This window comes from Loxodonta africana, chromosome 14, assembly GCF_030014295.1.
Source record: "Loxodonta africana isolate mLoxAfr1 chromosome 14, mLoxAfr1.hap2, whole genome shotgun sequence".
NCBI classification, from domain to species: domain Eukaryota; kingdom Metazoa; phylum Chordata; class Mammalia; order Proboscidea; family Elephantidae; genus Loxodonta; species Loxodonta africana.
Genome location: NC_087355.1, coordinates 15,606,736 through 15,630,633, shown reverse-complemented (window position 1 = coordinate 15,630,633; position 23,898 = coordinate 15,606,736). Strand labels below are relative to the sequence as shown.

The 23,898-nt window shown below is 38.7% G+C and overlaps 1 protein-coding gene across 1 annotated transcript in view; it reads right to left on the bottom strand.

Moving 5' to 3' along the window:
- MTFR1 (mitochondrial fission regulator 1) overlaps window positions 1-23,898 on the bottom strand; it is an 81,140-nt gene that overhangs the window by 15,692 nt on the left and 41,550 nt on the right. Inside the window, exons 3-4 of the mRNA XM_064267762.1 lie at window positions 13,089-13,187; window positions 2,608-2,723 (exon numbers count right to left, since the gene is read on the bottom strand). Coding sequence (XP_064123832.1) covers window positions 2,608-2,723; window positions 13,089-13,187 — 215 coding nt within the window. The remainder of the gene's footprint in view (window positions 1-2,607; window positions 2,724-13,088; window positions 13,188-23,898) is intronic.

Sequence of the window (23,898 nt, the reverse complement as noted above, 5' to 3'; positions counted from 1 at the left end):
TAAACAAAAAGATTTGGAGAATAAATGTCCTGGCTCTTACCTTGCCCTGGCATGGATAGTAGCAATAATCCCATCTTTATTTAATTTGGAGTATTTGTGCGATAGGGAAATATGTTTGGCTTGCAAAGACCCAGTTACCATTCCCTTTCTAAGCCCCACACTAACCAGACAGAGCTGATGGTATTTCTAAAAACTGTGAAAACAGCAAATGCAGATAATGGCGAGGCTAAAGCAGACTATGTGGAACACTCGGCCACCGCTGGTGGGAACATTACATGGCACAGCCACTCGGGGAACTAGTAGGTCAGTTTCTTAAAAAACAACAAGTGCACTCGTGGGCATTTATTCCAGAGACACAAGGTTGAAATTTGCTAGCTCTCTGATTTACCTAGCCTCTAAGTACTCGACACTGATGACTAGTTTACTTCTCTTCCATGAAACCTTCTCCTCCTTTTGCTTCCATGACCACCTTCTGCTGGTTTTCCTGCCTCTTGAGCTGTTTCTTTGGGAGGCTCTTTTCTTTTCCTTACAACTCCCAAATGCTGGCTTCATCAAGGATGTAAATGCTCTTTATGTTCTACATATGCTCCTTGGGCACCTCCCTATCAGCCGTTCTATCTACACGTGTCAGTATCTATCCACATAAACTGTTTCTAGTCTAGATGAGTGTGAATGTCCCATAAGCCAAAACCCACTGCTGTCAAGTTCATTTGGACTCATAGGGACCCTACAGGGCAGAGTAGAACTGCCCAATAGAGTTCCCAAGGCTGTAATCTTTACAGAAGCAGACTGCCGCAGCTCTCTCCCTAGGAACAGCTGGGGGGTTCAAACCACTGACTGATTGGTTAGTAATCAAGTGCTTAACCATTGTGCCACCAGGGCTCCTTGATGTTCCATAGGAAACTCAAATACAGCATGTTCGAAGCGGAACTATTTCCTTCTATATCCACCAAAAAAAACCCTAAGTATTCCTATATTCCTACGAATTATTCTACCATCTTCATAATTATCCTAGACCAAAACGTGGGAGTTAAACCAGAATTTTCCTTTACCTTACCTCCCATATGTAATAAAGATTCTAAGTTCTTTTAATTCTTTTGAATTCCTCCTGACTCTGCCCTTCTGCTCTAGCTCTGCTGCCAGCTGCTTAATTTAATCAAACTCTGGTCATCTATTACCTGGTCTAGTTCAACAGTCACCTTCTGATTCCCCTTTTCTCCTCCAAGTCCTGCTCCCTTCTATTCTTCATGATGTTTACAGGGAAATCTTACTAAAACACAAATATGATCATATTACTTCAATGGTTCCACATTACTTTCAGGAAAAAGTCCAAATGTCCTAGTATACCACGTACTACCTTTAAATCTCTACCTACCTTACACCTTCATCTCCCACAGCTTCCCCTTCTTCTGATACTGTCTAGCCTCAATGAGACATTTGGAATTTCCTCAACTAGTTATGTTGTCTCATAACTGGTACCTTTAAATAAGTTCACTTTTCTTGGAATACAACCTTCCCATTTGATTGGCTCCTATTAATCCTTCATCAGGCAGCTCTAGCACCCAATCCTCTAAGAAGCCTCGCTGAATCTCTCTAGTCCCACAGTGGCCCTGTGCATTTACTTGTTAGACTGTACAGTATCAATAATATCAATTTCCTTTTTAAGCTCCTCTAGAAAACCAAGTCAGAATCAACCTGACGGCAATGGGTTTGGCTTTTGGTTTAGCATACCAAGTGTCCTTGGAAAGCAGGGATTGTGAGTTAATTTTATCTCTGTATCCTTCACGCCTAATAAGAATGAAGAGTGTATGTTGAATGTTTACTAGATTGAATGTGTAGTCAATACTTTATTCAGGCTCTTTCAAGTAAATGGATGCTCCTCCCTAACCCGTACACATTGTTTCCTTTGAATCACAATTCATCTTGACTCACAATTTTTAGGAAACATTGTCCAATGATTACACAAATTCTTAATATGATCCAGATTGATTCCTCTTCCCCAATGAGACTACTGTAATTATTGTACTTAACTAAACACTTATGATAATTATTTCTGGTCTCTCCTATTAGAATGTAAACTTCTAAACATTTACAATAATTATTTCTGGTCTCTCCTATTAGAATGAAAACTTCTGAAGGGCAGGAAACCCAAAACCCACTACTGCTAGCTGGTTCCATCTCACAGTGATCCTATAAGACACACCAGAATTGTCCCATAGGGCTTCCAAGGCTGTAAATTTTTTTGGAAGCAGACTGCCACATCTTTCTCCCATGGAGTGGCTGGTGGGTTTGAACTGCCAACCTTTTGGTTGGCAGCCGAGTGCTTTAATCACTGCACCACCAGGGCTCTTCTGAAGGGCAGGTAATTCTGTATTTTGATAATGACTTAGGACACAATTATGTCTGTTCAAGAACTTCTGAGTCTTAAAGATGAAAAGGAGTTTCGTTTTCTGCTCAAGAACTCTTCAAGTCAAGAAGACTCCTCAACAAAAATAATTGGGCTAATTATTAGAGATCAAATTAGGTATTAAGAGAAAATACTGCAAACGTATCATCCTTTATATTAATAAAGATTATATCTTAGATTTGATAGCCTTTCAAACAAACCTTAGCCTTGTTGAACATTCTCCTTCTTCTTCGGCTACCCATCCAACATCAGCAAAAGATGCCACTGCATCCTCTCCTGGGTGGTTGGGACTCCATTCTGTTTCAGGGCTGGTAAGCTATAAGTTATACAAATAGAAAAGTTATTAATGTGGCACCAAAATGTTAAGAGTAAATAAAGGTCTCCATGAAAGGGACTGTTATTCCTACCACATTGTTTGCATAGTAGTATATTACAATCTCTGAATTATAATTTAACTTTGTTTGATTTTTACATAACAAATGAGAATGGGTTCCTCCCCCCTCGCCTCCCTCCTCAAAATCAACTTTATCCATCCTAAAACATTAAAAAATTCTTCTCGAAGAGAATAGTTAAATAAAAAAAAAAGGAAGAAGAAAAGTATAAAACCAAGCAAGTGGACCAATGTGTGCTAAATTTGGGAGTATACACACACACAAATATATGCTGTTATAAAGTTTAAAATAGGTATTTTTAAAAGCTTAAATCTTCTGATTTTTAAATAAAAGTAGTAAATATCTTAAAGAACAAAAAATCCAATAGTGGTAGAACATAGTTCTCTAGCCAATCTTAAATCTATAGATGAATGAGAATATTTTGAAACAAGTACAACGGAGAAAAAGTACAGATATGCTGAAATTTATCTAGAAAATGTGGAAACATAATTGAATTAAATTTGAGTTTTGTTATAATTCCTCAGAGCCAGAAGGTCAGTGAACAATAATTTTTAAAGAAAAAGTTGAAGAGACAACCTGCAGAATAGGTGAAAATATTTGGGAACCACACAGCTGATAAGGGTCTAATATCCAGAATATATAAAGAACTGCAACTCAACACCAAAAAGACAACTCACCTAAAAAATGTGCAATGGACTTAAATAGACATTTGTCCAAAGAAGATATACAAATGGGCAACAAGCACACGAAATGATGATCAATGTCATTAGTCACCAGGGAAATGCAAACCAAAACCGCCATGAGATACCACCTCACATCCACTAAGATGGCAATTATCAGAAAAAAATAGAAACTAGCAAGTATTGGTGAGAATGTGGAGAAACTGGAATGTGGAGAAATTGCTGGTTGGGATATAAAATGGTGCAGCTGCTATGGAAAACATTTTGATGGTTCCTCAAAAAGTTAAACATAAAATATGACCGAGCAATTCCACTCCTAAGTACATACTCAAGAGACTTGAAAGCAGGTACTTGTTTTAAACAGTTACTTGCACACCACGGTTCACTGCAGCATTATTCACAACAGTCAAAGAGTAGAAACAAGCCAGTGTCCATCAACAGATGAACGGGTATCCCTACAATGGAATATTATTCAGCCATAAAGAGAAATGAAGTTCTGACACAAAGCTATGACATGGATGAACCTTGAAAACATGTTGAGTGAAAGAAGTCAGACAAAAAAGGGCAAATATTGTATGATCTGACTTGCATGAAATATCTAAAATCGACAAATGCATACGGACAAAAATTTATTAGTGGTTATGAGTTGGAATCAACACTTGAAGGCTACTAACAACAGCAAACACTGAGGCTGGGGGGAAAAAGGAATGAGAGCTATTGTTTAAGGGTACCGAGTTTCTGTCTGTGGTGATGGTAACACAACATGGTGAATGTAATTAGTGTCACTGAATGGTACACTTAAAATGGTTAAAATTGCAAACTTTTTGTTATATATTTTAGCACAATATAATAAACTTATCAGATATTAATTTAACCAACATCATAAAATTAATATAATATTATAAAATTAATACTTCCTGAAAGTTGGGGCAAAGCTCAAGAAAACACCCTAGCTAAATGTTTTAGTCGAAGAAAAAATTTAAAAGACCAGAGATTTACTTGTTAACATGTTTATCAGAAAGCTAACACAACCCATGCTTTATTTGAACCTTCTTAATGTTATCAGGGAGCCCTGGTGGCTCAGTGGTTAAGAGCTCAACTGCTAACCAAAAGGTTGGCAGTTTCAATCTATCAGGTGCTCCTTGGAAACCCTATGGAGCAGTTCTACTCTGTCCTATAGGGTCACTATCGACTCAACAGCAACAGGTTTGTTTGTTTTTGGTTTTAATGTTATCACAGCTAAGCTAAGTTTTAGAAACTACACTTATATTTAAAAAAAAAAAAAAAATCTTCTTCCTGAAATGCAAAATGTACTATGTAAACACATAATATAGCTAAAAAGTTTAAAATTTCTTTAAAACTACATTATGAATAAAATTTTAACTAAGCAGATCAGCTGCTGGTATGTGTATCCATTCTGGAATCATAATTAACTAATATTATCAATGTAATAAGGTGCATTAAAACTGACATTTTAACAAGAGGGGGCAGTCAACAAACAAAGGCAGAGATTTAAGAACCTAACATTAGTCAAAAAAACTAATAATGGAATTAACATAAAAATCTTTCAAAATACTAATGTTTTACATGTAGTAAAAACAATTTGTGGTCCGAAGAGAAAATATAAACTTAGGAAGTAAATCAAGGAAAGCGAAAAAAGATTTTTATATTTATCAATATGTATTCCAGAAATTTATCCAAATGGTAATATACAAACAGATATTTAGCAAATCGATATACAACTTAAATAAACGTTTAACCGAACTGGACATCACATTTGATGTCAAGGGCCTGAGAAATCTGGTAATATTCCGCCCATATCCATTACCAAAAACAGAATGATGAATGATATATTAATATTCCTAAATCAGTTGCATTCGAGTTGATTCTGAGTCATGGCGACCCATATGTGTCTCAATATAACTACTGTATTTTTACGCAAATAGTGCATACCTTCTATGTTTGTTTGCTTGCGAACTGCGGCCTCCCCGTGAGGTATTTTCCTAAGCACAGCTATGCTAGTTTTGTTTTTACATGTTGCTGTAAAAAAAAAATTAGTACAGTGTACTTACAAAAATACCTTGCCAGGGTGAAGGGAGGGCATGGTTGGCAAACAAACGTAGAAGGTGCATGTTATTTGTGTAAAAAAATACAGTATGCTCCATAGGGTTTTCAAGTGCTGATTTTTTGCAAGTAGATTGCCAGGGCTTTCTTTCAGGGTGCCTCCGGGTGGACTCGAACCACCAACCTTTCGGTTGGTGGCAGGCATGTTAACCATTTGCACCACCCAAAGACTCCTTAATATTTCTAGAGCCATTAAAACAGGGAGATTCTAAGTCAGTTATTTGGAGATCCTTAAGCAGGGAAGTTGCAGCTCTATGAAAGCTCAGCTTGTATTTAATGATCTGATTTGTAGCAAAGTGAGACAAATCATAAGACTAAAACCTAAACGGTGCCTTTCAAAGGTGCTATTTCATGAAGATCAATCTGATTAGAACTCTTTGTTTAGAAAATAAAACTTGGTTTCAACTGTCACTAGTTGGTATGGAGTTAATATATTTAAGACAGGTAAAATCTATTTTTGACCTTAACATCTTTTACTTTCCCATAAAAGTTATAAAAATTGTTCTCTTCCAAATATTTTTTAGAAAATAATACTTTCCTAAAAATACTCAAAGATATAAAAATTAATCCATATTGTGGCAGCTTTTCAGGGTACATTATATGGTAATTTTTTTTATATACGGTAATTACAGATCATATTCTCAATATTAGATCTGTAATACTTCATATACTACATATAAAACGTTATTTTTTGGACAAACCTTAAAAAAAAAAACACACATAAAAACAAAAGGTAACAAACTATTCCACGGATTTAGTCTGCAGTCTTCACGAGCACACCATGCCCATTGTGCGTGCTCAGTCAGATGAAAATGTTAATGTTGTCAAGAACCAATTCCAAAATTGTTAAGATCTGCATCATTTCTACTCGACATCCTGCCTCACAAAGCAGTTTTGACATTTAAGTCACACATCTACATGATACAGTGATGGGTGCGCCAGTAACAAAGACCTAACCTGAATTCTCATTGCTGGAGGGAACGTGCACTGAGCGACATAGCACGGAGCGGGAGGACAATCCAGTCACTTGGTAAAGTACAAGTCAAGGTGAAGTCAATGCTGACAAGGCGGACTGAGAGCAGGGGGGTTTGGAAGTATGATTTGGATGTCACTACTGACATGCATGGACAACAGATGAGAATTTTGAAAAAAGAAAGGGCAACTTACTGAAGGTTCCCAGCAAGATCCTGTCCTATAGCTATTGTTAGTAGAAAAAAAAACCAAAAAAAAAAAAAAAAAAAACAATGAAGAGAGAAAATTTCAATACCAATGGCATTATAAAATTCAAAATTAGTATTTAATAATTTATAAGTATTCAAATTCCTTTTAAAAAGTATAAAAAGCTCATTCGGAGCAAAAATTCCACAGTAGCATTGCATTGTCTTTTGCACTTCAGAAGGTCAATCTCACATTTGATAAAACTTACATTATCCAAAATGCAATTATACTTTAGGAATCATACTAAAGCAGTTTTAGTAAATTTAAAACATTCTGATAATACGAAACTGTACCAAGGAAATGAATTCATTTAAATAATATGCATAAGAGAAAATAAGCAAGACTGTAAAAAGCCGAAATATTTAGAATAAAAATATTAGAAGAGCTAACTCTGCCCCCACATGACTTTTCATTAAACGGATAGGCCAGTGCTGCGAAATCAGGATTCTCTTAGTTTCTTGACAACAAGAGTGTAAAAGATAATAATTTTCTATATTTCAGCCTTTCAAATAAACCAGTAATGTTAGCTGAGTACAGACTTGGTTGGCTCGGCCTATTTTACCACCATTTGTTCACAGTCAAATGTAAAACATACATATCTAAAAACAAACACAGTAAAATGATAATCTCTAGCTTTTTATCAACGGAATTATTCCTTCTTTTTCTACCAATTCCTACCATTATGGGAGAAATTGAAGAAGAATTTCTGTATTTTAATACAGTGCCAAAGCCCTGGTGGTGCAGTGGTTGAAGTGCTCATCTGCTAACTGAAAAGTCTGTGCTTGGAACCCACCAGCCGCTCCACAGGAGAAGGATTTGCAGCCTTGGAAACCTGTGAGGCAGTCCTGCTCTGCCCTATAGGGTCACTATGAGTCAGAATCAACTCGACGGCAACAGGTTTGGTTTTTTTGGTTTAATATAGTGACATACAGTGATACCAGTGTAAAGAGCACCAGTCTGAAAGCTGGCACACTCCAGTATTCTAACCCAGATTCAACAACTAATGTTTCTGAACGATTGGTTACCTTTTTTTTTTTTAATTGAACATTTATTACATACATCTAGTATGGGGGAGGGGAAAAGCAAGGGGTGGAAGTACAGGAAAAAGAGGAAGAAAATGTGTTATGTCTCAAAATAACCTTAGAAGGTTGTAATGGTGTCCCCATGGAGAAACAAGTCTTTAAAGAGATCCATCTTTTTTGTGTGTGTGTGCTTTAGTAAAAGTTTACAGCTCAAGTTAGTTTCTCATACAAAAATTCATACGCACATCGTTATGTGACCCTAGTTGCTATCCCTATGATGTTACAGCACACTCCTCCTTTCCACCCTGGATCTCCTGTGTCCATTCAACCAGCTCCTGTCAGCTCTGCCTTCTCATCTTGCCTCCGGACTGGAGCTGCCCATTTAGTCTCATGTATCTACTTGAACTAAGAAGCACACTAAGAAATCAACTTTTAAGAGAATAAAATGGTTCAAAATGTTTGTTACAGGGTTAGGATTGAAATTACTATGCCACACTGCCCAATTTATAAAACATAATGTAAGTAGCTGGACCTGATTATCCTTAAGGGCTCTTTTATAGTTAAAAATACCAAAAAATGGGTATCACGAACAATGTAACATAATGTTAACATGTTTTAGACTGTGAAGTAGTAACAGAAAAAACAGGGTTAAATTTAACAGTTATTTTGAGTGTTAATCCAGGTATTTGTCCATCTTCAGGTGGCTCAGACACCAAAGACCTCGTCTGTCCCACCTCACTAGGTCTTTTTAGGCTGGCCTTCTCTCAGTTCCTGCAACAATAACTTCTATCTTGCTTTAGGATCTCTGTGCAGGCTTTTTGTCCTGCCCGGGACACTGCCCCCCTCACTGTTCTCCTCAACTCTTTGGCAGGACCGGCTCTTTCTAATCCTTAATCATCAGTCCTTCAGAGAGGCCTTCCCTGACCACTGCTGTTATTCTCCCCACTGTATACTATTTTTTCCTTCATGGCATTTATCACAACTTGTAACTTTACATTTATTAGCATATTTACTTGTTTAATCTCTCTCCTACTGAATCTTATACCCAATCAGGGGCAGCACTGACCACCAACACCTAGCGTAAAGTGGCCATTTTACTTCCAGATTTTTTTTTTTTATGTGAACTTTAGGGGGAGATTCAGTCATTACCTGTTTGCTTACAGAACATACCCTCCACCAGCAATTCCAACAGCCATGACGAGCAGTTCAAGAAATGGTTAATGCGTCTGGCTGCTAAGTGAAAGGCTGGAGGTTCAAGTTCACCCAGGGACACCTCAGAAGAAAGGCCTGGCAAATCTACTTCCAAAAAACCAGCCACTGAAAACTCTATAGAGTTCTACTCTGACACAAAGGGGGTTGCCTCTCCATGAGTTGGAATCGACTTGACGGCAACTGGTTAGGGTTACTAGAGGGAAAAGGTAATCTAGGTTAAATTACTCAGAAGTCTGTCAGTTATAGAGTTGGGACTCAAACTACTATACCACGCTGCCAAGTCCCCAATCTCCACCGCAGGTTATTTCAAAGTACCTTGTCTTGTAGTACTCAGGATCACCTTCTAAAAAAAATTTTTTTTATGCATTAGATGAAAGTTTACTATGAGTAAAGTATTTCCCACTCAATAGTTTGTACATAAAGTGTTCCATGACATTGGAAAGGGCAGCACTGACCACTGGCACCTCGCATAAAGTGGCCACTTTACTTCCAGATTCAGTCTTTTTTTGGCCTTTGTTTCTTTTTACCGTAGTATCTAATATTACCCCAGTAAGCTGCACTTACATTCCATGTTTTTCCTTAGCTTGTACAATTTAAAATCAATACATTATGTACCCCAAAAGTGTTCTAATGATTACTTTCATAATTATGCTACTGCTTTAAAGAAAACCTTCTTTCGCAAAACACTGAAATACAACCTACACCTGAGGTCCTCAAGCTTAGCTGAATAAGAAGCTCCTGAAGAGGTTTTAGAAAACAAATGTATGAAATTCAGATTTAGCAAGCCTTGTATGAAACGGAATTTTTAAATTAAAGCTCCCTAAATGTTTTTGTAAGGAATTAGGGTACCCAGAACCACACTGGAGGATGGGGCCTGAAGCATGGACATTTTGTTTTGAAAAAGCTCCCCATGACTCACATCTGCACCCAGTGCTGAGACCTTTTTTAATCAAGACTTCTGCCCCCCGTGCCTCCCCATGCCTCTCAACCCCTCAACCTCACTGCTCCTGCAAATCCCTCTAGGATCTGAATTTTCTCCCTGCGTAAGTCAACTATACTTTCTTTTGATTTCATGAATTTGGAATAACTAGGAGACAAAGAAGAGACTATTCTTGGAGTTTGTCTTAAAGTGGGTTCCTTCTTCCAAGGGGGGGCACGACAACCAAATGTATAAAATGTTTATGGCCAGAATTGTGTAGTTGTGACTCAGGGCTGAAATGTACGTATCTGAAAGGTGTGAATGGGCCGAAGGAAATTATTTTCTTCAATTAAAGTAAATGTGAACGGTCCAGAGATTCTGTTTTGCGTGTAAAGTAACCAACTCATTGATTAAAAAAACAAAAGCCCGCTGCTGTTGAGTTGATTTCAGCCCACGGCAGCCTGTGTGTTGTTACGGAGCAGGCCTGCCCCATAGGGCTGCTGGCTGTCGTCTTCACGGAAGCAGAGTGCCAGAACTTTCTCCCGTGACACCGCTGGGTAGGTTCAAACTGCCAACCTTTAAGTCAGTAGACAAGCGCAAACTGTGCCACCCAGGGACTTGAACTCATGGGTTAGAGCTCACTAAACGAAGTACAGAGAAAGCCAGTGAAGCCTATAAGGTTAAAGGCAAGTCTTCAAATAACATATAGTAAAGGAACATTTATTGAGTATTTTTTATATGGTTTCTTACATATATGTCCTCATTTTATTCCCAGCACAGTATTTGTTGTCCCCATTAACTAGATGAAGGCGTGACTAAATGTGTTGGTCTGTATTCTGATTTGTAATTCTATGAAAACACAGAAACCCAACCTGTAAAATCAGGGAGTTGCATTGGACAGCCAAACAAGGTAATTCGCTATACACCTGTAAAGTGATAACAGCAATTACAAAAGCACCACAAGCACCAGCTCTTTTACTGTGCACTCATCATGTACCAGTTATTACAGCCAGGGCTTTCCGTGGATTATCCCATCTAACCCTCACAACACGAAGCAGTGTGCCTATCTTGCCTAACACTCTAAAGAAGTCTTACTGACCACAGACGCAGTCTGGCCGGGCCAGTGGAAAGATGCTGCCACCTACGATAAACAGTGAGGCTCAGATTTCCAAGGTGAAACCATTTGGGGGATGATAGAGTTGACGCGTGGGCACATGGAATGGAACTGAAAGTCAAAAGGAACAGAGGAGCTAAAGACTCCATGGGGCTCAGTCATGGATTGTTCCTCCCAAAGCCACTGAAATCACCCGGACAACAGCTGAAACTGGCAAACTTCAGGAGGTTACCAACGTTTTTCTTACCTTACTGTTCTGCTTATGTTAATCCATCTTTTCTCAATGCAGTTCCTGCACTAAATGTAATACTCTTGTTTTGCTTCATACTCTGTTAAGTGACTGATAACAACGCTTAGAAAAAGAGCCCTTCCAAGGAAACGTATGTGGCTGGGTTCCTTCTGCCCACTGGCTGTCAAAGCAGACTTGTGTTGTAACCAGAAAATGCTAGATATCTCCACGTCCTCTTACACGTCTGTAGCTACATAAACACAAATGCTGAAGCAGCTCTCCTGCAACTAGATGGGATAACCCATTGCCACCGATTGATTCCTACTGATAGAGACCCTACAGGACGGGGAAGAACTGCCTCACGGGGTTTCCAAGTCTGTAATCTTTTTAGAAGCAGACTGTCACATTTTTCTCTCGTGGAGCGGCTGGTGGGTTCGAATCACCAGCCTTTTGATTGGCAAACAAGTGCCTTAACCACTGCACCACCAGGGCTCCAGGCGATTGGAGAGATGGGGAAAAAAAAATTGATGGAGATGAGCAATCAGAAAAAAGTTAATAAGCCATAGTTAACACAATAGTAATTTGAAGGAAGTTGGCAAGTAAAGCTATCAGCTATCTAAATGTGTCTAAATGAACTGAGTTCTTGGAAATTGTGCCTGAGACACTAATTACCACAGATTTCCTATATGTGATTTAAAAAAAAAAAATTACTTCTTGGAACATTTCAATCTGTCAGTTTCTAGATTGAGGCACAAGGTTTACCCAGTCAATTTGCAAACAGGATTATGAACACAACAATGAACAAGCTTGTTAGTCAAGCTGAACACATGCTAATTTGTATTTATTTAGGAACAGATTTTTACCTCTGTACCAAGAGGAATAATTTATGAGTAGACATGATACCAAGTAAGCGAGCAGGGGATCTTTCGAGCTTCTGATTTATGACTTATTTAAATACAACTTCCATAGCTCTACATGTTAATCCATTATTTAAAACTGCTATAGGTATGTGCTGAACTTTATATTATTAAAGTTGACTGAAAGGTTTTTGTCATATTGCTATTGTAGAGAATTACTGAAACATAAGAACAGAGCTATGTGATATATGTCTAACACTATAACAACAATAGGAACAAAATCCCAAATCAAAGAAAATAGCAATTTATCTCTAAGTATACAGCAGAGCTGCTCTTAATTTGATGTGAGAAGAGAATACTAAGACCTGAGCTTCCAAAAGTATTGCTAATTCAGGATTTGACTATCACACCCAGAGAACCACAATCACCTCTTTGTCTTGACAACATCATTGCCAAGGCAGCGGTTCCCACAATTACTGCTGAGCTGTAAACCAATGAAGGAGAAAGCAACTTTTATGGCATCTACAGCAACATCCAAAAATAAACTAGGGGAACAGAGTGGCTGTCCAAAGAGGGGGATGTAACAACAGGAGAAAAAAATGGTGGTACCTTAGCCTCCTGAAGTAATACCAAGGCCTATCTATGTTCAAGGACACCTGGGAACTAAACATGCTTAGCTTATTATTGTATGCTTCTAAATCTTCACATATGCATTATTAAGAAGGATAAATGTCTTAAAGATTTTGAATAATCACTTAAAAGAGAAAATAAAATTAGACTTTACTGTGATTTTCAATCCTCTTTTACTGCTAAATTGTTAAAAAAAAAAAAAAAACAACGGAACTACTTCTAAAATTGTCTTATCTATATTTCTAATGCACATATCAATTTTTGAAATATATAAAAAATATTACCTGAAACCGAACTCTTGGACACTGAATCAGAGATAAATTAGTACCAATTTTTCTTATGATACTTCGAGATGAACCATATGGCTTCCCAGACCAAAGTACCTGAAAAAGTAGGAAACACCAAATGTTTAATTACAAGACTTACAGAACTACTAATATAAAGCACTCAACAATTAATTCCATGACATGATAACACATGAATCCCAAGACCTGAAGTATTTTCAATGTTATGGGAAATTCAAAATTAAAGAATATATACCCACTGAGTTGATTCCGACTCACAGTAACCCTATAGGGTGGAGCAGAACTGCCCCACAGAATTTCCAAGGATCGCCTGGTGGATTCGAACTGCTGACATTTTGATTAGCAGCCGTAGCTCTTAACCACTAAGCCGCCAGGGTTTCCAAAGAATATATAGGTAGTTTACTATTAATGAAATAAAGTTTACTATGAGGCATTATATAAAAATAAAGAATAACCAGTAATTTTAATTAGTACCACTTTTGGAATAAAAACTTTATTAGGTTTTCATAATCTTCAAAGGAAATATTTTACCTTTTCTGCTATATTTTAGCATCAAAATTCTATATACATAAAATTTTAAAAATATTAACGACTTTTGCTACAATGGACTTTTTAAAATAAATACAAATCAGTACAAAGTTTAGAAACAAAATTTGTCCCACACAGTGTGGTGCTCCAGGCTGTTCGCTGCATGAGAGCGCCAGGCCAAGGGTGAATAGAGGCTGCGAGCCAGTCACATTCTGCTCACCAAGGACTGCATCTTCTTATCAGGCCTTCCCCCAGAGAAAAGGTTCCTGTTCCTTATACGCACAAAGGCACTAAATGGGCAGAGGTGGCCCTAATGAGCAGAATTTCTCAGGTCAAACCATCATACATGCAAGGCATTATGCTATGTTTACAGCAAAACCAGAAATGAACCCCCGAAGCAAATATCAAACAAAAAGCACACACGTAGAATGTCAGGTCATTACAAATTGTACCTTGAAACTTCTCCCTAAGTATATGATCTTTCCTTAAAGAGGAAAACTATCCATCTGTTTTGAGTGCTAGACTTGAAAGCCTCAAAACAATTAAAAGCAATTTTAAAAGAAAAAAAAAAAGAGAGAGAATGATATGACTATTACATTTATTCACTAATCTCTAACGTTCAATTATATCCTAAAACTGAACAAGCAGTACCAAATCAGCTGGGCAGGTATTCTGAGCAATGAACACTGGCCATTCTAAGTTAAAAATGTAATTACCCTAACATAAACAGTTTGACCAAACACTAAATGTCACAGCAAACAGCAATGTCTCTAACATCTAACCCAAAGTAGACATCTAGAACATTCTACAAGCATGCACAATTTCTAAAATGAGCATAGAAGCAAACTGATTTATTAGATTTTAGCAACCAAAGCCAAAAAATTTTGGGATGACAAAATTAGAGCGAGTGAGATATCAGAGAGACCTCTCATCATCTCAGCTTTTATATAATTCTCATTATCAGTATGTTCAAGGTTTCACTCACTCTTACCTGAGAGAGTTCCCCAAAGTACTATAACCTACGCTGGAACTATAACTCGTGTTTCATAAATGTAAATAAAAAGTACGGTACAAATCTGAACGTTTCGTTTTAATTAGAAAATTGGTCAGTGTAAAGATAGGAAGATATTGATACTGAGGTCTGAATATTATACAAAAAAAATACGAGGCAAAAGTTACCCTAAAGCTTAGATGAGAATTTACCTATCGTTAAAAAACATCATTCACACCAACGATCATACATACAGAGGATTATCACATGCATAGTTTTAAGAACACATGGGGAGGAGTGGGAAGGAAAAGCAGCAAGTAGACAATAGGTAAGTGGTAACTTCAGTGAAGGCTAAGACAGTACACAAGACAGTACACGATACTGGGGAAGCCAGCACAACTTGTACAAGGCAAGGCAAGCTCCATAAAAAAATATTATCCAAATCTCCTGAGGGGCCAAATTACTGGGCTGAGGACTCTGGAGAACATGTAGCTCAACTGGCACAACATAGTTTATAAAGAAAATGTTCTACATTCTACTTTGGTGAGTAGCACCTGGGGTCTTAAAAGCCTGTGAGAGGCGATCTAAGATACTCTACTGGTCCCACCCTGTATGAAGCAACGAAGAATGAAGAAAACCAAAGATACAGGAGAAAGATTAGTCCAAAGGACTAATGGACCACAACTACCACAGCCTCCATCAGACTGAGTGCAGTACAAGTAGATGGTGCCTGGCTACCACCACTGACTGCTCTGACAGGGATCACAATAGAAGGTCCTGGAAAGAGCTGGAGGAAAATGCAGAACAAAATTCTAACTCACACAAAAAAAAGACCAGACTTACTGGTCTGACAGAGTGGTGAAACCTCGAGAGTATGGCCCCTGGACACCCTTTTAGCTCAGTAATGAAGATTCTTCAGCCAAAGATTAGACAGGCCCATAAAACAAAACAAGACTAAAGGGACACACCAGCCCAGGGGCAAGGATGAGAAGGCAGGAGGGAACAGGAAAGCTGGTAATAGGGAACCCAAGGTCTAGAAGGGGAGAGTGTCGACATATCAGGGGGTTGGCAACCAATGTCACAAAACAGTATGTGTATTAATTGTTTAATGAGAAACTTGTTTGCTCTGTAAATCTTCATTTAAAGTACAAAAAAAAAAAAAAGAACACATGGGAAAAACATCTGACTAGAGGGATATGGAAAGCATCAGTTTTATAAAATCAATATAAGAGGTCAAGAGAAAATAAGAACATGGGCAAGTAATACTAAGAGAGATAACATTTAGGCAAACTCTTTATCTTATCTACTTTAACAGGTCTTGCTCTTTTAACAATAAAGCCATAGGGTAACAATAACTACACCATTCAGTCATTTCTTGAGTTTCTTGTGATCAGTAACAAATCAAAACTACTATGGTGTAGGAGCAAAGCTCTGTGTGCATCAGGACGTGATAATTACATAGTCTAAAGTGGATCTTCCTCCCCTCCAGTAAGGAAGGATCTTGCCTGGAGATAAAGAGGACAAAAAGCTGACAAAGAATTTAGAAAAGATCTGCCAAGGTCAAGAACTAGTATTTCTGCCAGCTTTTAGCATTTCTCATTATGCATGCTGCAAGGGCTAAGCTTCAACTATTATCTTCCCATCTGTTTACTATTAGAAGGAAAGAATACAAGGTGCCATCTACAAGAGAAAGTGGCCAAAGATTCAGCTTTTACTTAGAAGGAATAAGCAGACTATTTAGGTTTCTTTCACAAAATTATAGGAAGTAAAAGAACTGATTGCTTTTGGTGATTATTTTTCAAGTATAGACAGCAGACTAACATAGTATTCTTCTGTTACTAGTGAACTGCATAGCACATACCACCAAGAAACATGAAGAAAGGGTCTATGTAAGTTGATGATCGGAATATTTGGAAAGAAGAGCCATCGCCTTTACCGAATGGTAGAAAAAGCAAGGGGAAAGAGCAGCTAACACCCAGGAACTCTAAAACTAGGCCTTACTTTAGGTTTTTTTTTTTTTTTTTTCTATTCAGCCCTCATGGAGAGGGAGAAATTGTAAATGTCTTAAAGAAATAGTGAACAGATGGTACTGAAGTCACCATCTGTGCACTAGGAGGCTGTGTGACCCAACTGGATCTCCTACCCTTAACTTGTGGCTGAACCGAGTCTTGCCAGTGTACTTGTTTGGATAGGAGAAGACTTCCTCTAAAGATAAACTGTTATTAGTATTTTTTCAGCTGTTAAGAGAGAAAGGAGGAAGAAAAAATACCACTCTAGACAATTTCATTTCATTAATACACAATTCAATTCTGTTAGTAAAGAATTAAATAGAAAAACTATGCTTTATCTATAAAAACTGCTTATAAAATATAATTAGTATATTATAAAATATACTAATAATGAATCCGTATGTGCATTTTTGAGTGTGTGTGTGTGTATATGCATGTCTGGGTCTAGTAATGACAGTCCATAACATTTAGCAAGAGTGTTTGAAAGTGTTGACAGCAAGGAGGAGGATGACAACAGGAAAGCAATTTGTTCTTTTTTAGCATTGTGAAATGCTATTGTAGAAGTGTTAATGTGTGAGGGTTGAATCTGAAGCTGTCATCTGTCTCATCCATGTTGACTACACCCAAGTTTTATGTGGTAATTCATTTGTTATAAACTGGCCTGATCTGTATCATTATTTGAGAGAAACTACTTAGCAGGAAAAACTATAAATGCAACTCTAGTGAACATATTCTTTTCAAGATAAATTGTTGAGCCAGTTCTGACTCATAACAACCCTATGTACAACAAAATGAAACACTGCCAGGTCCTGTGCCATCCTCACAATCGTTGTTATGCTTGAGCCCGTTGTTGCAGCCACAGTGTCAAGACAAATTACGTGATATTAATGCAGAATTTCTTATTCTGGAGTTCATGTACCCCTTAAATTACATGCAAAATTTAAAGTATATGTAACATTTTTCTGGGAAGAAGATCCATACCATTAATCAAATTTTCAAGCAGCCTATGAGCCAACAAAGCGTAAATTCTTAATTCCTCGGGGGCCAGGGTAAAATTAAAAGCTTGTTTTGAGGGTGTGAGGGTAAGAAGACTAAATTCTATTGACAATTTCAAAATCCCAAACCAAAGAAAACACACTCCTCAGTTCTTTTTCTCCTTGCTGTAAACTCATCACATTCATATTCCTCCAAAGCACAAAAGGAAAACAAGGGTACAATTGTTAAGTAATACTGGAAATGTGTTACTAACACAAATTAAATATCAGCAGTAAGTTTTTCTCAACGTAAAACAGTGACATTACTAAGAATTAAATGTTGTTCTTGTTGTTTTTAGGTGCTGTTGAGTTGGTTCCGACTCAAAATACCATGGCTTGGGTCAGGTGCACCTTAGTCTTCAAGGTGACATCTTTGCTTTTCAACACTTTCAAGAGGTTCTTTGCAGTAGATTTACCCAATGCAATGCGTCATTTGATTTCTTGACTGCTGCTTCCATGGTTGTTGATTGTGGATCCGAGTAAAATGAAATCCCTGACAACTTCAATCTTTTCTCCATTTATCATGATGTTGCTTATTGGTCCAGTTATGAGGACTTTCGTTTTCTTTATGTTGAGGTGCAATCCATACTGAAGGCTGTGTGGTCTTTGGTCTTCATTAGTAAGTGCTTCAAGTCCTCTTCACTTTCAGCAAGCAAGATTGTGTCATCTGCATAACGCAGGTTGTTAATGAGTCTTCCTCCAAGCCTGATGCCTCATTCTTCTTCATATTGTCCAGCGTCTCCAATTATTTGCTCAGCATACAGACTGAATAGGTATGGGGAAAGGATACAACCCTGATGCACACCTTTCCTGATTTTAAACCAATCAGTATCCCCTTGCTCTGTTCGAACAACTGCCTCTTGATCTATGTAAAGGTTCCTCACAGGCACAGTTAAGTGTTCTGGAATTCCCATTCTTCCCAGTGTTATCCATAATTTGTTATGATCCACATAGTCGAATGCCTTTGCATAGTCAATAAAACACAGGTAAACAGCCTTCTGGTATTCTCTGCTTTAAGCCAGGATCCTTCTGACATCAGCAATGATATCCCTGGTTCCACGTCCTCTTCTGAAGCCAGCCTGAATTTCTGATATACTGCTGCAGCCGTTTTTGAATGACCTTCAGCAAAATTTTGCTTGCGTGTGATAACAATGATATTGTTCTATAATTTTTGCATTCGGTTGGGTTGCCTTTTGTGGAATAGGCATAAATATGGATCTCTTCCAGTCAGTTGGCCAGGAAGCTGTCCTCCATATTTCTTGGCATAGATGAGTGAGCACCTCCAGCACTGCATCTGTTTGTTGAAACATCTCAATTGATATTCCGTCAATTCCTGGAGGCTTGTTTTTCGCCAATGCCTTCAGAGCAGCTTGGACTTCTTCCTTCAGTACCATCGGTTCCTAATCATATGCTACCTGTTAAAATGGCTGAACATCTACTAATTCTTTTTGGTCTAAAGACTCTGTGTATTCCTTCCATTTTCTTTTGAGGCTTCCTGTGTCATTTAATATTTTCCCCATAGAATCCTTCAGTATTGCAACTTGAGGCTTGAATGTTCTCCTCAGTTCTTTCGGCTTGAGAAACATTAAGCGTATTCTTCCCTTTTGGTTTTCTATCTCCAGCTCTTTGCACCTGTCATCATAATACTTTGTCTTCTCAAGCCGCCGTTTGAAATCTTCTGTTCAGTTCTTTTACTTCATCATTTCTTCCTTTTGCTTTAGTTACTAGACGTTCATGAGCAAGTTTCAGAGTCTCCTCTGACATCCATCTTGGTCTTTTCCTTCTCTCCTGTCTTTTCAATGACCTCTTGCTTTCTTCACGTATGATGTCCTTGATGTCATTCTACTACTCATCTAGTCTTCGGTCATTAGTGTTCAACGCGTCAAATTTATTCTTGAGGTGGTCTCTAAATTCAGGTCTCTAAACTCATATTTTGGCTCTTGTGGGCTTGCTCTGACTTTCTTCAGTTTCACCTTGAACTTGCATATGAGCGATTGATGGTTTGTTCCACAGTCGGCCCCGGCCTTGTTCTGACGGATGACATTGAGCTTTTCCATCGTCTCTTTCCACAGATGCAGTCAATTTGATTCCTGTGTGTTCCATCTGGTGAGGTCCATGTGTATAGTTGCCATTTATGTTGGTGAAAGAAGGTATTTGCAATGAAGAAGTCATTGGTCTTGCAAAAGGCTGTCATTCAATCTCCGGCATTGTTTCTATCACCAAGGCCATATTTTCCAACTACTGATCCTTCTTCTTTATTTCCAACTTTTGCATTCCAATCATCAGTAATTATCAATGCATCCTGATTGCACGTTCGATCAATTTCAGACTGCAGCAGCTGATAAAAATCTTCTATTTCTTCATCTTTGGCCTTAGTGGTTGGTGCGTAAATTTGAATAATAATCATATTAACTGGTCTTCCTTGTAGGCATATGGAAATTATGCTATCACTGACAGCGTTGTGCTTCAGGGTAGATCTTGAAATGTTCTTTTTGGTGATGAATGCAACACCATTCTTCTCCAAGCTGTCATTTCCACAGTAGACTATATGATTGCCTGATTCAAAACGGCCAATACCAGTCCATTTCAGCTCACTAATGCCTAGGATATCGATGTTTATGCGTTCCATTTAATTTTTGACAATTTCCAATTTTCCTAGGTTCATGCTTCATACATTCCAGGTTCTGATTATTAATGGATCTTTGCAGCTGTTTCTTCTCATTTTGAGTCACGCCACATCAGCAAATGAAGGTCCTGAAAGCTTGACTCCATCCACATCATTAAGGCTGACTCTACTTTGAGGAGGCAACTCTTCCCCAGTCATCTTTTGAGTGCCTTCCAACCTGGTGGGCTCATCTTCCAGCACTATACCAGACAATGTTCTGCTAGTATTCATAAGGTTTTCACTGGCTAATGTTTTTCAGATGTAGGCTGCCAGGTCCTTCTTCCTAGTCTTAGTCTGGAAGCTCAGCTGAAACCTGTTCTCCATGGGTGACCCTGTTGGTATCTGAATACCGGTGGCATAGCTTCCAGCATCACAGCAATATGCAAGTCCCCGCAGTATGACAAACTGACAGACACGTGGGGGACGTTGTTGTTAGGTGCCATCGAGTCGGTTTCAACTCATAGTGACCCTATGGACAACAAAATGAAACACCGCTCGGTCAAGAATCACCACAAAACTTCCTACTATTCTTCCTTAGTTTCAAAGCATTTTTGCTTAGGAATGGAAATATAGATTCAGGAGAAAGTTTGGACAGGTGTGACCACACAGTTTTAAATGCAAACAACTGTTGAAGCAAAATGGAAGACAGTGAAGAGAAAACATACAGGTCATGGTGGCATATGGATCGGGCTATGACAGTTGATTCTCGCATTTGCTACCTATATAAAACTGGCCAAATCATTGATCCTTCTATGCTTCTATTCCTCATCTATAAAATGGGGACAACATCTACTTCATGAGTCGATACACATTAAATGAGTTAAGGTACTTATAAAACACCTTTAATAGAAACTAACAGTCTTCTTCTCCTTCTGTTATAAGAGGTAGCAACAGTACACTAAAAAGAGGAGTGATTTTGGAATCAGACAGGGGTTCGTATTACAGCTCTGTCACTTACTAGTCTTGTAAGTTTGGCTAAGTCAGTTAAACACTCTAGACCTCAGGTTAGATATGTGTAAAACAGAGCTGTTCTAGCAAACATGCATAATATATATAAAAGCATTGTGCACAGTAGGCACTGGCAGAGTAAGCCAATCAGCGGTACTTTTTTTTGTTTGTTTTTAACAGTAGTTTGGTAGTGATTACGGTAGGGATGATACGAACAGTTAAACAAAAAAAAGAGCTGACCGTCACTGGTTGTCCTAACAGCCAAAACAAAACAAAAACTTGTTCTCAAAGCTTGTACCTTTTTTTAATTGTAATAAAACATATATAACAAAAAAGGTGTCATTTTAACCATTTTTACTGTGCAATTCGATGACATTAATGACATTCACCATGTTGTGCACCATCACCATTAGTCATTTCCAAATATTCATCATCACCCTCAAGAGAAACTCAATGTTCTTTAAGCAATAGCTCCCATTTCCCCCTCCCCTCCCAGCCCCTGGTCACCACTAATATACTCTAGTCTCTATGCATCTACAAACTAATTTCACAGACGTGGGATCATACAATATTTGCCTTTTGTGTCTGACTTATCTTCACTCAGCATGTTTTCCAGGTTCATCCACATCATGGTGCATATCAGAATTTCATTTCTCTTTATGGCTGAATAATATTCCATGGTATAGATATACCACATTTTGTTTATTCATTCATCTGCTGATGAAACACTTGAGTTGTTTCTACCTTTTGGCTGTTGTGAATAATGCTGTAACGAACACTGGTGTACAAGCATCTGTTTGAGTCCCTGCTTTCAAGTCTTCTGGGCATATACCTAGGAGTGGAGCTGCTAGGTCATACGGTGATTCTACGTTCGACTTTTGAGGAACCGCCCAACTGTCTTCCACAGTGGCTGCACCATTTTACACTCCCAGCAGCAGTGTATGAGGGTTCCAATTTCTCCACATCCTCATCAGTTGTTAGTTTCTCTTTTTCTGGTAATTTCCATCTTAGTGGATGTGAGGTGGTATCTCACTGTAGTTCTGATCTGCATTTCCCTAATGATTATTGACGTTTAGCATCTTTTCATGGGCTTATTAGCCATTTCTCTGAAGAAATGTCTATTCAAGACTTTTGTCCACACTTTAATTGGGTTGTCTTTTTGCTGTTGAGTTGTAGGAGTTACTTATATATTCTGGATATTAAACCCTTACTAAATATTTTCTCCCAGAGGTGGAGCCAACATGGTCCTATAGACAAAGCCATCCCTCCACAGCAAAGACCTGAGAAACTAAGTAAAACAGAGACAAACACCAATTCTAGAACCCTAAGCATCAGATGAAGAGATAAAGAACTCAACCAAGCACCGAATGGAATAAGAAACTGACGGAGAACAGAGACTGAGGAAAGATATGAGCAGAGGTCCCCTACCAGTTAAGGCAACATGGATTTGCCATCTTGGACTCCTGTCAGAGATTGGCGAACAAAGTATGGAAAAGCAGATTCATGAAGCTCCCAGCAGGAGACAGAGCACCCAGTAACTAGAGATATATGCTTTCCCATCTCTTATCCCTCCTCCCCTGCTAAGCCCTTCCCATTTCCCAGAGGGCTGGCCTGCTTCCCAGCAGGCTGAGGGACCATTTCTCAGCAGACTGAGCAACCATGACCTGGGAGACGCTGGCTCCATGCAGCACGGATTCACCCTGCCCACACTAGCGGGCTCCTTCAGTGCCATTTATTTGTTGCTGGTGTTGCTTTGTTTGCTTCTTTTGGTTTCTTCCCTGCCTCTCACCTCCTCCCCCTCCTATCGCTCGAACACCAGATTCTGTATGCCATCTTTGCTTCTTCTTGACAGGCTATGCCCCATGGTGGTGGGGCCCCTGGGGGCTTTTTTTCTTTCTTTTGTGTTTGTTTTCTTTCTTTTTTCCTTTTTATTTTTCTTCATTTCTTGGTTTCTCGTCTCTTTCTACTTACCCTCTTTTCCTGTCTCCTGAATACCTGGCTTTGTGTGCCATCTCCACCTCTTCTAGCCAGATTGTACTGTGCAGAATGGGAGCCACTTCCTCGGTGTGTGCAGCCGCACCGGTGGGATCCCTGGAGCCATTTCTTTAATCTAATTTTTTTTATTCTTACTTTTTCCTTTTTCTTCATTTCTCAGTTTCTCTTCTCCCCACTCCAATGGCAGGCTCCCTCAGAACTTTTTTTTGGCAACTGTTTGTCTCTACTCTCTCACTTCTTTCCCATACCCAGCCTAGCTCCACACATCACAACCTCTCCCCTCTCCCACCCTCTTGCCTATCTGAACCGTGTGCTGAACATCACACCCCCAAACAGCACAGGCACGGACTACCGGGACCTGCCCTGCGATGACCCCCGGCCCACCTTGTCAGCCTCAGTACATGCCATTAACAACCTACCCCAGCCCTTCCTCTTCAGCTGGACCTGCCCAGCTGCACCATAGCTGAGTGACTAGCCCTGCCCATTGGACAAGGAGATGAAAAACATCATGCCCAAAGACGAACAAACAAAAAACACATAGCCCACATGCTCAGACATAATAACCAAAAACAAAACAAAAAAAAAAAACAGAACAAAACAAACAAATCTGCAATCAATA